Source organism: Coenobita brevimanus, chromosome 71 (genome assembly GCF_032717465.1).
Source record: "Coenobita brevimanus isolate Jiangsu-jjx chromosome 71, ASM3271746v2, whole genome shotgun sequence".
Taxonomy (NCBI): domain Eukaryota; kingdom Metazoa; phylum Arthropoda; class Malacostraca; order Decapoda; family Coenobitidae; genus Coenobita; species Coenobita brevimanus.
In genome coordinates this window covers 22,832,882-22,850,582 of record NC_137024.1, presented here as the reverse complement: position 1 = coordinate 22,850,582, position 17,701 = coordinate 22,832,882, and the positions used below count along the sequence as shown (strand labels likewise).

The following is a 17,701-nucleotide window of genomic DNA, read 5'->3' as shown; positions in this document are numbered from 1 at the left end:
CAGTCGAGCAGGGCAGTACTCCCGAGGTGGATGGGAAGCTGATGACGGGGAGAGCTGGAGCTCCCGTTTCATCAGCCCTCGGGACTAGGTCCCGATCATCCCCCTTCGCTGAACTTTTTCAGTGTCTCAGTAACACAGAGAGTAGACCAGCATGCTATCCAATACAAGTTTCTCTAACTATCAACACCAAACTACATGCACAGTACACACCACACTTCCTTTTCAAAATCTTCAAAAAATGGCATCGAATAACATAGCCTCGGAGTCCCCAGGGGGGGGGGACCATAAATGCCCCCACCTTCAGCCCCTCTCCCCGTGACGACTCAAGGTGCCTGGAACCACTGTCTGACTCTCTTCTTCTTCATTTCTGCAACATTCGTGGCCTTTCCTCTAACTTTCGTTCTGTTGAGCACCACCTCTCCTTCTCTAAACCTCACCTTCTTTTTCTAACTGAGACTCAGCTGTCTGAGGCAACTGACAGCAAACCCTTTTCTGTATCCTCCTACTTTCACTTTCTTTATACTGATTTCAAAGCCAAAGGTGGCTGTTGTGTATATATACGCAACAACTTATCTTGCTCTCGTGTTCCTGAACTCGATTCTTCTGAATTCTCTACACTCTGGCTTTGGCTTTCCTGTCATTCTCTGAATAAATATATCTGTGCTGTTTACTTATCTCCTAATTCTACTGACTATCAAAAATTCTTTGACTATCTTACTTCTACAATGGAACACATTCTATCCATTTCTCCTTTCTCTGAAATCTCCATTCTAGGAGATTTCAATGTTCACCACCACATTTGGCTCTCCTCTTCTTTCACTGATCCACCTGGTGAACAAGCCTACACCTTTTCAATCCTTAATGACCCAGAGCAGCTTGTAAAGCACACTACCCGTATCCCTGACCGCCTTGGAGAGAGCTCCAACATACTTGATCTCTTCCTTACAACTAATCCTTCTACTTACACTGTTAATCTTTTCTCTCTGTTGGGCTCCTCTGATCATAACCTTATCACCTTAACCTGTCCTATCGCTCCGGTACGGCCTGCGGACCCTCCAATAAAACGTCGTCTCTGGCACTTTGGAGCTGCGGATTGGGAGGCCCTCAGGCAGTACTTCTTTGATTTTCCCTGGAATGATTATTGCTTTCATGGCCGTGAGCCATCTGGGTGTGTCTTGCGCATTACGGAGGTTATTCTCTCGGGCATGGAAGCATACATTCCTTTCTCATATCCTTTGACTAATGGAAGAAAGCCTTGGTTTAATTACGCTTGTTCTAATGCTGTCCGCAACAAGGAGAGGACCTATAAAAGGTACCAGAGCCAACCCACCCCTGAATCACATCTTTTATACATTTCTGCCTGGAATCGTGCTAAGTCTGTTCTTCGCTCTGCTAAAAATAATATCATCCGTACAAAACTCTCCAACTCGAACTCTTCCCGCTCTGTCTGGCACCTTGCCAAAAGCCTTTTTAACAACTTTACCTCATCATCCTTCCCTCCTCTTTTCTACTCTGATGGCTCTGTAGCTATTTCTTCTACTGATAAAGCAGATCTCTTCGTTCAGACTTTCTCCTTCAATTCCACCTTAGTCGATTCCGGTGCTGTTCCTCCATCACTTCCCCCCTCTGACTTCCTCATGGCTAACATTAAAATTTCTTCAGCTGATGTATTTTCTGCCATTGCTGGCCTCAGTACTAATAAGGCATATGGGCCTGATGGAGTCCCTCCTGTTGTTCTCAAGAACTGTGCTTTTGTGCTTACACCCTGCCTAGGCAAACTTTTTCGCCTTTGTCTGTCAACTTGTGCCTTTCCTTCTTGCTGGAAGTTTGCTCTCATTCAGCCAGTCCCAAGGAATGGCAACCATTCCCAACCCTCTAACTGTCGTCCAGTTGCTTTGACATCTTGTATCTCAAAAGTTTTTGAGTCTGTTCTTAATAGAAAAGTTTTAAAGCATCTTTCCTATCACAACCTTCCTTCTGATTGTCAGTATGGGTTCCATCAGGGACGCTCCACAGGCGATCTTCTCACCTACCTTTCGGGCTCCTGGTCGTCCTCCTTTCTGGACTTTGGCGAAAGCTTTGCCATTGCACTTGACATCTCAAAGGCTTTTGATCGAGTCTGGCAAAAATCTTTAATTTCCAAACTCCCCTCTTACGGTTTCTATCCTACTTTCTGTGCCTTCATCTCTGGCTTCCTTTCTGGTCGTTCTATAGCCGCTCTTGTAGACGGCTATCGTTCTTCTCCTAGATCTATTAACAGTGGTGTTCCTCAGGGCTCTGTCCTATCACCAGCTCTCTTCCTTTTATTCATCAATGACCTTCTAAGCTGTACATCTAACCCTGTCCACTCGTGAGCTGGTGACTTCACCCTTCACCTTTCCATTCGATTCCCGCAGCGTCGATCTCAGCAGTTACTTCAACAGGCAAGGGATGAGGCTATGGCACACCTAATGTCTGACTCGGCTCGTATCTCTGACTGGGGTAAAAATAATCTGGTTGTTTTTAATGCATCAAAGACTCAGTTTTTGCACCTATCAACCTGACAAAATCTTCCACAGGTGTACCCACTAATGTTTAATAATATTCAACTTAATCCTGCATCATCCTTGAGCATGCTTGGGGTTTCATTTGCTCGGGACTTATCTTGGAAAGATCATATTACATCTCTTGTAAAATCTGCTTCCAAGCGATTGGGTGTGCTAAGCCGACTCCGTTCCTTCTTTGCCCCTGCACAATTGTTGACTCTATACAGGGGTTTTATCCGTCCCTGTGTGGAGTACAACTCTCATGTGTGGGAAGGCTCCCCACATACAGCTCTTCTCAATAAGGTGGAGTCAAAGGCTTTTCGTCTCATTAACTCTCCCCCTCTTACTGATTCCCTTCAATCTCTGTCTCTTCGCCGCAATGTTGCATCTTTATCTCTTTTCTATTGCTACTTCAATGGTCACTGTTCCTCTGAACTGTCTGCGTGCATTCCTTTACTTCTACGTAGCACCCGTCTAGCAGCAAACTCTCACCCCTTTTCTGTCCAACTCTCTAATGCAAGAGTTAACCGTTACTCCCAGGCCTTCATTTATGCAACAGGTCAACTCTGGAACTGTCTCCATCTGTCTGTATTTCCTGCTTCCTATGATCTCCAGTCTTTCAAACGCAGTGTGTCCAGGCATCTCGAAATGAATGGATCTTGAATTTGGCTCTCTCTTGTATTTTGTTTTTCTCTTGGAAGGAACAGTTTTGTGGGCTCAAGGCCTTTGGTTCCTTTTTCTAAAAAAAAAAGCAGCTTGGTTTCTTCAGTTTCATTCTGTGTCCTCTTGTTACTCTCTTATCCCATAAAAACAGATCTTCTTTGTCAAATTTATCTACTCCCACCATGGTCCTGAACACTGCAATCATGTCGCCTCTCTTCCTCCTTTCTTCTAAGGAAGGCAAATCCAGCTTTTCCAACCTCTCTCTGTACGACAGATCTACCAGACTGGGGACCATTTTGGTTGCTGTTCTTTGTATTCTCTCAATCTTGTTTATATCTTTCTTTTTGTGTGGGGACCACACTACTGCTACATATTCTAACCCGGGGCGAATCATGGCCACTATCAATTTTTTCATCATCTCCTCATCCATATAATGAAAAGCTACTCTTATATTAGCTAGAGTTTATATGTCTCTCTAACTGCCTTGTTAATGTGTTTTTCCGGTGACAAACTGTCCAAGACCAACACTCCCAAATCTTTCTCTTCTCTCGCTTTTGCGATTGGTTCGTTACCCATCAAATACAGTAATTCAAAGATGGCCTCTTCGTACTTTTACCCATTTCCAATATTTTACATTTCTTTGCATTAAATTTCATTTCCCACATCCAGCTCCAATCATATATCTTATCCAGATCCTCCTGCAGCATTTTACAATCCTCCTCAACCTCTACCTTCCACAAAATCTTTGGATCATCAGCAAACGGACTTGCATAACTGTTCACTCCATCTACCATATCATTTACATAAATCAGGAACATTACTGGTGCCAACACTGAGCCCTGTAGGATTCCACTTATTACTTCACTCCATCCAGACATCCTATCCTTTTTTACTGTCCTCATTTGTCTGTCTCTCAAAAAGTCTCTTATCCATTCCAGGAGGTTCCCCTTCAGTCCTCCTATATGCTCTAGTTTCCACATTAGTCTCTTATGGGGTACCTTGTGTGTGTGTATGTATGTGTATGTATAAGACCAAAGTGTGTAGCTCATTGATATGTTTCATGGTGCCTTCATAACATGTGCCTGTGTGTGCGTGCGTCTGTTGATTTGTGTGCATCTTAGTGGGTGTGAGGGTGTCATTAGAACCAGTAAGAAGTGTTTAACATTATATTATATTATTTCAGTATGCATTTGTTGAGTCAGTGAGGTAGCTACTTGATAATTAAGTGAAGTTTTGTTTAGGAAAAAGAGGTCAGTTCCCCTTACAGTTTGGAATATATGCAATGCATTTTTATATAATTTTTTCATCTGAAAAAGTTTCTCAACGGCCATACCACGTTGAGTACACCGCTTCCCGTCCGATCAGCGAAGTTAAGCAACGTTGGGTCTGGTTAGTACTTGGATGGGTGACCACCTGGGAACACCAGATGCTGTTGGCATCCCTACGTGTCAAGTGGGGTTGGTGGAGGATTAGTGCCCCTCCCTGTAAAAAACAATTAACTCTAAGCCGTTGGCCACCCCGTGTGGGATACATGGCATCTGGCAATAAATGAATGAAAAAAAGTTTCTGAATAGTTCTTAGTTATATTTATGGCCAGAATACCTCACTACAATGTGATATGATACATCTTAATGTGATCTCAATTTATGAGCTAAAAAAAGAAGATATTTTTGGATATTTCTCTTTATATATGTATAACTTGGGCCACGAGTGCCCAATATTTTTTTTTACATTTTTAAAAAGCTTCTAAAGTGTCCGATGTTTGGACAGTGTGTCCAGAGATAGGTGCTATTAACCATTCTCATGTTTAAAGGGCAAATACATGGATGTCCGAAGTTTGGAAGAGCTGTCCGAAGTTAGGAAATTAGTTCCTGAGTTCCGACACTTGAAAATGAAAAAAAAACACTCGAGTTTAGTGTGGCTAATTCTTTTTATTATATGAATTTAATAGGTACTGTCCTTGGCTACCACATGACACCATTCATCCATCCATCCATCATCCAATCCTACATTGCCCCATGAGGAGCGTAGGAGCCCGGGGCTAAGCAGTTGGTCCTGGCATTTACGATGAGAGTAACGAGCCTCACTCATCCCTGAGTGGCATTACATGAGCAATCAACCCAAACCACCCCTTGGAATAAACCTTCACCGGTTCAATCCGATTGGAGCGCAATAATTACTCACTAAACCACCAGGCGCCAAAATTTGGTTATATGGTTACCACTCAGCGTAGTAAATGGTTTCCTGGTGTACAGGGCTTGTCACTCAGTGTAGTCACCCACAGGCAGAAGGAAGAGGAAAGAATGAAGGAAAGAAAGACAGAAGAGGAGGTGTATAGTTACCCATAGGCAAAAGGACAAGGAAAGAATGAAGTAAAGGAAGACAGAAGAGGATGGAAGGAAAGAAGGATGGAGGAGAGGAAAGGGCAGACACCCGACAGCAGCACTACTGTACATCGAGTGAGTGGATGGTGAACGCCCCCATCTACCACAAGGACACCAGATCGTGGTCTCCCAGAATCAGGGTATTAGAGCCAGTACCAACCCTCTGCCGCTCCTCTAAAAGAGAGCATTATTGGAACCCTGGCTCCTATTATTCCCAGGCGGCCATTTCAGCCATCCTGATGACACCCACCAACATGACACCAACAGAGATAAAATTGCACCATTTTACTCAGAGTTATTCATTAGAACACATAAAAAATATCCGAAGTTAGGGTGTTTTACAGTATATAGTAAATTATCTCTTGACAGTAGCAATTCAAGCAAAAAAATAAAATAAATAAAATAAAAACAAATAAAAGGTTAAAGGTCAGAGGAAAATTTAGTTACAGAAGTTTACTGGGCATTTGTGGGTAAAGGAGGAGAGGGGTATTAAGCAGAAGGAGCTTCCAGTGAGGTATGATCGTGTGTAGCATGTATGAAGACTGCTGAACCTCTGTGAATGGCCTGTCAAGTACCTGTGCTAACAATAAGCAAATACTGTACTAAAGATAACAATAGGATGCAGAAATATCAAGGAGGCAGTAGGATTTCTATAAGTGTCAGGAGACACACCTCATCTACCCACTCTCCAAACCAGTAAAGTCATTATATTAGTAACTATGGTGTAGGAGGAATGAGATGGTTTGGGACAGTGAGATGACTAAAGCTGTGTACTGTACTATAGTGGCAGGAATAAATATAAAACTCACTCTGATATTTGATGTGGTGTTAGTTACCATCCTGAAGGAGTTAGACAGTGGCAGACAGCAAGGCAAGCTTAATAATTCCTTTAGTTAAAACAGGAATAAAATGCACTATCATACCATGCTGTAGAAGGAGTGATACAGTGTGGGGCAATGAGGCTTGGGCTGCACAGTGGAGTGGTGTTTTGTCATCGTTGTTTCGTTGCTCCAGACACACATCACACCCATGATCCAACAACCACCTACAATGACAATACAATCATACTAAACATATTTTAAAAAGAAATTCACTACTTATGAACTCTGCACAGTAATAATTACTTGAATGGCAGCATCAATTTGGTTTCCTTACACTAATGCAGTTAACAGCTAGACTTACCCCAAGCAACAAAATGGTTGTGAAATAATAGGCTACTAACAACTGAATCATATTTACACTTCTGAACTTCATAGATACGGGAAAATTAAGCTCTGTAAACTGTGATCTATTATACACCTCTTACATTTCATACACAGAAAATTCTTTTGATAATTATAATAGGTGGGCGTGATGATTCTTACAGATCTAAATGCCATTTTAAGTCTCCTCCTGATGAGTGCACTCGGTTCAGCTCACCATTCATCCATCATCATCTTTTATTTCTCCATCAGCTGCATATTGGGCCTAGGGCGAGGCTGAGTCCAGATATTTAAGGCAAAAATGACCAGCTGCTCACCCCAAATGGCATTTCATTAGCAAAAAACCCAAACCACCCTTTGGATTTAAACCTTTTGAACCTTTTATGGGCTTCATCTGGTCTGAGTGCCTCAACCTTATAAGACATCCATTTGTTGCTGCTTAAAATGTAATCTCTTCTGTCACTCACATTTAAGGGCTAAATAATTCCAGCGGTGCACAGCACAAACTCCTGCAGTGACATTTATAGGAGGCCTCAACCCTTTCAACCAAAGGATGGCATTTTTATTCTATTCTTACTGCTACCATCCAATTCTATTCTTTATTTTTTTAAATTTTTTTTATGCAAGGAAGAAGGAACCAAAGGCCAGGAGCCCACAAACTGTTCCTTCCAAGAAAAACATAAACAATACAACAGAGAGCCAAATTCAAGATATGCTCATTTCGAGATGCTTGGACACACTGCGTTTGAAAGTTTGGAGATCATAGGAAGTAGGAAATACAGACATAGGGGGACAGTTCTTAGAGCTGACCCATTGCATATATGAAGGACTGGGAGTAACAGTTAACTCTTGCAATAAAGAACTGGTCATAACAGAGATGAGAGTTTGTTGCTAAACAGGTGATATGCATCCACTGCAGTGGTGGAAGGGTGCAAGCAGATAGTTCAGAGGAGCAGTAACCATTGACGTAGCAACAGAAAAGAGATAAAGCTGCAACCGTACAGCGAAGACACAGAGGTTGAAGGGAGCCAGTAAGAGGAGGAGAGTTAATGAGACGAAAAGCCTTTGATTCCACCTTGTTGAGAAGAGCTGTATGTGGGGAGCCTCCCCACACATGCGGGTTGTACTCTAAACAGGGGCAATTAAAATCTATGTAAAAAGTCAACAACTGTGCAGGGGTAAAGAAAATATGAAATTGGCACACCTAATCTCTTGGAAGCAGATTTTAAAGAGAGATAATATGATCTTTCCATGATAAATCCGGAGAGAATGAAACCCCGAGTATGTTTAAAGATGATGCAGGATTGAGCTGGATATTATCAAGCATTAGTGGGCTCTCCTATAGAAGATTTGGACAGGTTGACTGGTGTAAGAACTGAGTTTTTGATGCATTAAAAACAACAAGATTACTACTATCCCAGTTTGAGATATGAGTCAAGTCAGACATTCGGTGTGCTATAGCCTCATCTCTTGTTTGCTGAAGTAACTACTGAGATGGATGCTGCGGGAACCGAATGGAAAGGCGAAGGGTGGAATCATCAGCGCATGAAAGGATAGGGTTATATGTACAGCTTAGAAGGTCACTGGTGAAGAAAAGGAAGAGAGTTGGTAACTGGACAGAGCCCTGTGGAACACCACTGTTGATATCTCTAGGAGAAGAATAGTGGCTGCCTACAACAGCAGGTACAGAATGACCAAAAAGGAAGCTATAGATGAAGGCACTGATAGAAGGATGAAAACCATAAGAGGGGAGTTTGGAAATTAAAGGTTTATGCCAGACTCGACTGAAAGCCTTTGAGATGTCAAGTGTAATGGCAAAGCTTTCACCAAAGTCCCGAAAGGAGGATGACCAGGAGTCTGAAAGGTGGGTGGGAAGATCACCCGTGAAGCCTCCCTGACGGAACCCATACTGATGATCAAAAAGAAGATTGTGATAGGAAAGATGCTTAAAAAAATTTTCTGTTAAGAATAGACTCAAAAACTTTTGAGACACAGGATGCTAAAGCAAAAACTGAGTGATAGTTAGAGGGCTGGGAATGGTCACCCTTCTTTAAGACGGGCTGAATGAGAGCAAATTTCCAGCAAGAAGGAAAGTACAAGTTGACAGACAAAAGCAAAAGAGTTTACCTGGGCAAGGTGTAAGCACAGAAGCACAGTTCTTGAGCACAACAGGAGGGCCCCCATCAGGACCATATGCCTTGTTAGTATAGTCAAGTCGCCCGTGGCACGGCTAATTGGTTCAGGACCGCACCCATGCCACAGAAAACTGTGTCATACAAATAACTAAACCTATGGGAAAAATGGTATTTGGTTGTGGACGTTTGCCCAAAGTCCCCCTTTTCACCCCACTTTTCCACATTCTTCCCCACTTCACACACACACATAATCAAACAATCAGTCAATGCATGAATTAAATGCAACAATAGGTACAAAAAATGGGAGGGTGATCTGCTTGGTGTCTACTTGGGCAATACCACGTGCTGCAAATCGAGCGAAAAAAAGCTCGGCCAAGTAGACACAGATCAGCTGACCGATCAAAACATTAAAGATGGTGGGGGCTACCTGGTCAAGCACTGATTGAAAAAGTTTATTTGATAAAGTTTGTATGCTCAAGTGTCAACAAAACTCACATTTAACACAATAATAATCATTCTTATATATGTGATGATGGGAGGCATTATACTTCGTCTTAGCTCAGAGATAGGTGCTCGTCACTAACCTGTTCATGGTGGTTTTACGAACAAACCTATAAACTAGTCACAATACCGAAAGAATCTTTAATGTTTCATTACTTAACACAATGAATTTGGTGAAGTTTAACCTCCTCATAAGAGAGAAAAACATCCACAGTTGGAGCTGAAGTGGTCGCCATCTTCTTCGTATACAAACAGGGGAGTGCGTCGACTGCTAGGGGAATTTGCCCGCACGTTTCAAACCATGCTGCGCCCGCATCATAGGTATTTAATGTGTGTGGTTCGTTTCGGGGGGGTCTGGCACCTTGCCGCGTCACAGAAAACCATGCCATAGAAGCACGCGCCATAGGCGACTTGACTGTATCTACATTAGAAAAGATTCTGGTAGTTTATTTATCTATCTGTTGCCAGACGCCTTAATCCTGTAAGGGGTGGCCACAAATAAATCGCCTCAATGTTACCACAACCCCCGCAATTTCACTGCCATGCTCCCAGCTCACACCCACCTCTCTCAAATACTCCCCACTCCATCGCTCCCTCTCATCCTTGGCCTCCCCGTCCCTCTCCCCTCCTCCACCTCGCTCACACACACTCTCCTCATCAGTCTCTCACTCTCTATTCTCTCCATATGGCCAAACCACCTCAATGAATTTCTCCTAACACTTCCTATCACATCCACATCCACACCATAATGCTCCTTCACATCCTCATTTGTCAGTCTGTCTCTCTACCTGACTCCACATGCTCCTCTCAAATAACTCATTTCCACTGCTCTCGCTCTTGGCTTCTGTCCCTCCAACAAGGTCCAAGCTTCACCTCCATTCATTAGAGTTGGTATCACAATACTGTCATGTGGTAACTTTTTCACTTCCATGCTCACTTTCCTGTTTCATATCACTGCTCATTTATCAGTCTGTCTCTCTACCTGACTCCACGTGCTCCTCTCAAATAACTCATTTCCACTGCTCTCGCTCTTGGCTTCTGTCCCTCCAACAAGGTCCAAGCTTCACTTCCATTCATTAGAGTTGGTATCACAATACTGTCATGTGGTAACTTTTTCACTTCGATGCTCACTTGCCTGTTTCTTATCACTGCTTCCAAGGAACCAGCAACCATTCTTCCTTGCTGTATCCTCTCAAGCACTTCACCCTCTAAATTTCCATCCTTACTCATCACATTACCCAAGTACAGTACTAAAACGTACCCACATTTTCCATTTCCTCCTCATCCAACCTCACTGTCCATTCTGTGACTTCATTTCCCTGGAAGACCTAAACTTTACTTTTCCCTACATTCAACTTTAGATTTTGTTTCTTACACTCTCTCAAACTCATCCACCAAGCCTTGCAGCTCCCCTTCGTCTGCATTTAACAACACAGTATCATCTGCAAACAACAGTACAGGGAGTTTCCAAACACTGCCCTCTCTCTCACTGGGGCCACTCCAACATCCACTGCCCTAACTTGTATCTCTTTTATAACCCCATCAATATATAGACTGAACAACCATGGAGACATGACACATCCCTTTTTAAAACCAACCTTCAAACAGAAAAATTCACTCAGTTCACTATCCACACACACTGCAGCTTTAGCACCCTCATACATACTCTTCACGACATTCAACAACTTCCCATCTACTCTATATATTGTTAATACTTTCCACAATTCTTGTCTATCCACGTTGTTATATGCTTTCTCCAAATCCATGAAGGCCAGATACAAACTTTTTTCCCTTCTCTAGAAACTTTTCCACTAAAGATCTAAGAATGAATTTCTGATCTACACAACCTTTTCCCTTCCTAAAATCTCCCTGTTCTTCTCCAATTAATTTCTCTGTTATTTCCCTAACTCTGTCAATAAGTATCCTACCATATACTTTTCCTATTACACCAAGAAGACAAATGCCCCTTTGATTACCACATAATTTTTTTTCCTCGTTTCCTTTGTACAGGGGAATAATCATACCTGACTTCCAATCCTCTGGGACTCTACCTTTCTCCAAGGCCAATCTGCACATCTTCCACATCCATTCTACTATTATCTGTCCCCATGCTTCAGCATTTCACCACACACTCTATCAATTCCTGGGGCTTTCTCCATTTTGACTTTCTTCACTGCTATCACAAAATCCATCCTACTGATTTCTTCCTCTCTTCTCACATCCCTCCATCTCCCAGCCATTCCCCAGCCACTTATACTAGCATTACTTTCAATTTCTATGTTCAACAATTCCTTAAAGTGTTCTCTCCATCCGCTCACTTTTTCTCACTTCTTCTGTAAACCAGGAAACCATTTACAATGCTGGGTGGTAACCTTATAACCAACCGACACGTGTTCCATACGTGACAGCAAGTGGGTTGACGGAGGGTTATTGCCCCTCCCCGAAAACAACTAACTAAAAATACGAACAAGAAGCCTTGGACCAGGACTGACCAAAAGATGACGAATAAGGACCGAACAAAGGCCGTAATACGGATGGCGACATGGAATGTACGGAGTGCAAATGATGAGGTGAAGGAGAGAGAGATTGTTCCGGTGCTTAAGGGTGCAAAAGTGGATGTATGTGGATTAACTGAAACTAAATAGCGAGGTGAGGGTGTAAGAGAATGGGAGTATGGATGGGGTATATGTGCAAGAGTAGGGGGTGAATGAGAGGGCAAAAGAAGGAGTGTGTATTGTTGTGAGTAACAGATGGAAGGAGAATATGAGTGTATGAATCAGTGTGCTCAAGGATTGTACGGGTAAGACTGAAGGTTGGACTACAAATGTGGGCGATTGTGTGCGTGTATGCGCCAATGCAAGATCGTGCAAGCAGAGTGAGAGAAGAGTTCTGGACAAATGTGGAAGTGTGCATGAAAAAGTTTGAAAGGAATGAGAGTGTTTTTGATTGGTGATATGAATGGTAAAGTAGGGAATGTGAAGGTAGATGGAATAGTTGGTGAGTGGGGTGTGCCTGCTGATACAGATGAGAATGGCAGTGCTTTAGTGGACATTCATGCCAGGAGGAGGTTGGTCATAGCCAATACCCTCTTCAGGCAAAAATGACCCACAGATATACGTGGAGAGTGATGAGAAGGGTGGATGGTGAACTGAAAGAAAGGTAGGTAATGATTTATTATGTGCATCTGGATGAAAGGATGCGAAGATGTTTAATGGATGCAGGAGCATATAGAGACTGGGGGAGTGGACTTTCTGACCACCACTCCCAAGTTAAAGGGAGAAATAGGAGAAGGGAAGGACAGGAAGAAGGAGTATATGAAAGGAGAGTGGAAAGGTTACAAGAGGATGAGAAAAAGGCAGAATATAAGAGAGAAGTGGAGGAACAATTGGGTAAACATGAATTCGAGCAAATGGGGGACGTGGAAGGTGTGTGCAAGATATTTACGAAAGAAATCTGTGCAGCATGTGAGGTGCTGTGTGGGGTGAAGAGAAGACGAAAGGGGGTGCAAGGAACAGCATGGTGGAATGAAGAGGTGAGACAGGCTGTGGCACAAAAGAAAAAAGCATATAATGAATGGATGAGAAATAGGGGCATGGAAGAAGTTGAGAGACGGAAGACAGAGTCTTAAGTAGAGTGGAAGAGCGAGGTGAAAAGATTATTAAGAGAGAGTAAGAAGAGAGTGGATGAGAAATCTGGAAGGAATTTGAGTGTCAAGTGAAGGGAATGTAAGAAAATGTTCTGGAAAGAGGTAAAGAGAGTCAGACAAGGTGGCAATGAAGTTAGTAAGGGAGTGAAAGATAAAAATGGTAGATTACTAGTGGAGAAGGGATTAAAAGTGAGTAGATGGAGAGAACACTTTAAGGAATTGATGAACACAGAGAATGAAAGTAATGCGAGTATAAGTGGCTGGGAGCAGGAGGGACGTGAGAAGACAGGAAGAAATCAGTAGGATGGAAGTTGTGGAAGCAATGAAGAAAGTCAAAATGGGGAAAGCCCCAGGAAATGATGGAGTGTGTGGTGAACTGCTGAAGCATGGGGGAGAGATAATAGTAGAATGGATGTGGAAGATGTGTAGATTGGCCTGGGAGGAAGGGAGAGTCCCGGAGGATTGGAAGTCAGGTATAATTATTCCCTTGTACAAAGGGAAAGGGGAAAAAGAAGTGTGTGGTAATCATAAGGGCATTTGTCTTCTTAGTGTAATGGGAAAAGTATACGGCAGGATACTTATTGACAGAGTTAGGGAAATAACAGAGGAATTAGTCGGAGAACAGGGAGGCTTTAGGAAGGGAAAAGGTTGTGTAAATCAGATATTCATTCTTAGATCTTTAGTGAAAAAGTTTCTAGGGAAGGGAAGGAAGGGAAGAGGTTGTGTAAATCAAATATTCATTCTTAGATCTTTAGTGGAAAAGTTTCTAGAGAGGGAAAGAAATTGTATGAGGCCTTCATGGATTTGGAGAAAGCATATGACAGGGTGGATAGACAAGGATTGTGGAAAGTATTAAGAATATATGGAGTAGATGGGAAGTTGCTGAATGCCGTGAGGAGTATGTACGAGGGAGCTAAGGCTGCAGTGCGTGTGGATAGTGAACTGAGTGAGCTTTTCTATTTGAAGGTTGGGTTGAAACAGGGATGTCTCATGCCTTCATGGGTGTTCAATCTGTATATAGATGGGGTTATAAAAAAGATACAAGGTAGGGCAATGGATGCTGGAGTGGCTCTAATGAGAGAGGGCAGTGTTTGAAAACTCCCTGTACCGTTGTTTGCAGATGATACTGTGTTGTTAAGTGAAGACGAAGGGGAGCTGCAAAGCTTGGTGGATGAATTTGGGAGTGTGTGTAAGAAATGGAATCTAAAGGTGAATGTAGGGAAGAGTAAAGCTTTGGTCTTCGCGAGAGATGAAGTCAGTGAATGTACAGTGAGGCTGGATGATGAGGAAATGGAAAATGTGAGTACGTTTAAGTACTTGGGTAGTGTGATGAGTCAGGATGGAAGTTTGGAAGGTGAAGTATTTGAAAGGGTACAACAAGGAAGAGGGGTTGGTGGTTCCTTGAAAGCAGTGATAAGAAACAGGGAAGTGAGCGTGGAAGTGAAAAACTTATTACATGGCAGTATTGTGATACCAACCCTAACGTATGGAAGTGAAGCTTGGACGTTGTTGGAGGGACACAAGTCAAGAGTGAGAGCAGTGGAAATGAGTTATTTAGGAGGAACGTGTGGAGTCACATGGAAAGACAAACTGAGAAATAAGGATGTGAAGGAGTGTTGTGGTGTGGATGTGGTAGGAAGCATTGGGAGAAACACACTAAGGTGGTTTGGCCATGTGGAGAGGATGGAGAGTGGGAGACTGATGAGGAGAGTGTATGTGAGTGAGGTGGAGGGGGAGAGAGGGAGAGGAAGGCCAAGGATGTGATGGAGGGATGGAGTGGAGAGCTATATGAGAGACAGGGGTGTGAATTGGGGGCAGGGCAGTGAAATGGCGGGGGACAGGGTGACGTGGAGGCGATTTGTTGTGACCACCCCGTATAAGGGATTAATGCATCTGGAAATAGATTGATAGATAGAGTTCTTGAATAACTTGACACCCTGTCTAACTCTCTTTTCAGAACAGTTTCTTACATTCCCTCCGAGTTACACTCAAATTCCATCCAAATTCCTCATCCACTCTCTTCTTACTCTCTCTTACTAATCTTTTCACCTCTCTCTTCCTTTCTACATATAACTCTCTCCTACATCTCTCAACTTCTTCCACGCCTCTGTTTCTCATCCACTCACTATAAGTTTTCTTCTTTTGTGTCACAGTCTGTCTCACCTCTTCATTCCACCATGCTGTTCCCTGCATCCCCTTTTGTCTTCTCTTCACCCCACACACCACCTCACATGCTGCACAGATTTCTTCTGTGAATATCTTGCACACACCTTCCACGTCCCCCATCCGCTCCAAATCCATATTTACCCAATCGCTCTCTCTTATATTCTGCCTTTTTTCCATCCTCTTGTAACCTTTCCACCCTCCTTGTATGAATTACTTCCTCCTGTCCTCCCCTTCTTCAATTTCTTCATTTCATTTGGACCTTGATTCTGACCACCACTTGGTGGTGGTGAGAAAGTCCACCCCAACCTCTATATGCTCTTGCATCCATTACACACCTTCTCATCCTATCATCCACACATTCATAATCAATCTATGTGGTCTTGCATCCATTACTCACCTTCTCATCCTATCATCCACACACACATATTCAGTCACAGCCTTCCATTCATTCAGTTCAGTACCCACTCTTCTCATCACTTGCCACATATACCTATGGATCATTTTGTGTCTAAAGAGGGTATTGGCTATCACCAACCCCCTCTCGGCACAAATGTCCACTAAAGTCCTGCCACTCTCATCCATTTCTGCAGGCACACCCCACTCACCAACTACTCTATCCACCTTCACATTCCCTACTTTTCCATTCATATCTCCAATCAAAAACACTCTCTCATTCCTTTCAAACTTTTCCATGTACACTTCCACATTTGTCCAGAACTCTTCTCTCACTCTGCTTGCACGATCTTGCATTGGCACATACACATCCACAATCGCCCACGTTTGTAGTCCAACTTTCAATCTTACCCATACAATCCTTGAGCCAACTGATCCATACTCTCTTATATTCTCCTTCCATCTGTTACTCAAAACAATGCACACCCCTTTTTTTGTTCTCTCATTCTCACCTACTCTGCACATATACTCCATCCATACTCACATTCTCTCACACCCTCACCTCGCTATTTAGTTTCAGTTAATCCACATACATGCAATTTTGCACCCTCATGCACCTCGACAATCTCTCTCTCTTTCACCTCATCATTTGCACCCTTACATTCCATGTCACAATCCGAACCATGTCCTTTTTCGGTCCTCATTCGTCGCCTGTTGGTCAGTCCTGGTCTGAGGCTTCTTGTTCGTATTTTTAGTTAAATGGTTTCTGGGGAGGGGCACTAACCTTCCACCAACCCACATGTTGTCACGTTGGGAAAATGAGTTGGTTGGTTATAAGGTTACCACCCAGCATTGTAACTGCTTCCCTGGTTTATAGGAAATCATCTGGTTTGCCACTCAATGTAGAGCTACTTTAAAAACAGGGTACCACTACACTAAATGGGTGGATGATGGGTGCCCCCACCTACTCTGGTATTAAAACGGCTAATGAAGGCAATATCCAACTCTTCTTCTAAGCTAAATAAAATCATCTGGAGCTAGACTGACTTCATTTAAATGCCAATCAAATATCAGTCCACCTTACATCTTCAACTCATCTATCTGTCTTATCCAGATGCCTTAATCCAAAACGGGGTGGCAACAAATAAAACACCTCCATTTCACCCTCTTCTGTCATCTGACAGCCCTCCCTCCAAATCAAATCCCCCCTTTGCTCTTACACATTTCCACCATATCTCTCCATCTCATTCATGTTCTCCCCCTCCACCTAAACCTCATTCATAAGCACCCTGTTTGGCAATTACTAATTCTACATTCTCTCCACCATCAAATAAATGTAGCATCAGAGGGAGTAGGTTCCCTATCTGTATTTTTATTCTAGCCTCTTCCACACTAACATATGTTACTCTAGGGAATCCTCCTGCAGTGAAGGGGGTAGGAACAATCTTCATCAAGCTCCCCTACTAAGGAGGTCTCCCCATAGCTTATTTAAAGTCATTTGATACAGAGAATGCAAAGAAAATATGTCCTCTGATTGATGGGATTAAATACTCTGGCATTTAGTAGTCAAGCCTAATGTCCCTACATGTCAAAGGAGAAACTGTAACATGGGAATGGCTATTATCTTTTTTCTTCCAAATACAGTAATTTGGGTTTTACCACCTCCACTTGGCAGTTGCATGTAAAGTGCAAAGGAATAGTACACAAAAATATGTGCAGATGGTTAGGCTTGAAAAGTGGAGAAATGATCCTGAGGAGCCTGAATGATGTGTGACTAACTGTACAGTCATTTTGCTGGGTATACTTTTTATAGTTTTCACATTTCTGCACTTTCTCTTTCCATGTTTCTCGATCCTGACACATATCATTAGGGGAAAAATTGTCAGGTTGATAAGAATAAATGATGATGACACAAAGTGGTAATTTGCAAAAACCTCTGCTCTCTCACATCACTACTATGGTCTCTTTTTTAATTTCATACTTGGAAAAAGGCAGGGATTGTACCTCTGTGGGGGAAAAAAAAAAAAAAAAAAAAAAAAAAAAGGAGAGTGAAGTGAGTGCAAGAATTATCATGGCATAAGTCTAC

General features: G+C 42.7%; 1 protein-coding gene and 1 non-coding gene across 2 annotated transcripts in view; one reads left to right on the top strand and one right to left on the bottom strand.

Annotated features, from left to right (window-relative positions):
- LOC145406702 (ankyrin repeat domain-containing protein 16-like) overlaps positions 1-17,701 on the bottom strand; it is a 437,213-nt gene that overhangs the window by 380,619 nt on the left and 38,893 nt on the right. The window contains exon 4 of the mRNA XM_080277804.1: positions 6,496-6,617. Within this exon, the coding sequence (XP_080133930.1) occupies positions 6,496-6,617 (122 nt within the window). The remainder of the gene's footprint in view (positions 1-6,495; positions 6,618-17,701) is intronic.
- Positions 4,508-4,626, top strand: LOC145406966 (5S ribosomal RNA). Its single transcript, XR_013898632.1, has one exon. It is a non-coding gene; the product is annotated as a 5S ribosomal RNA (ribosomal RNA).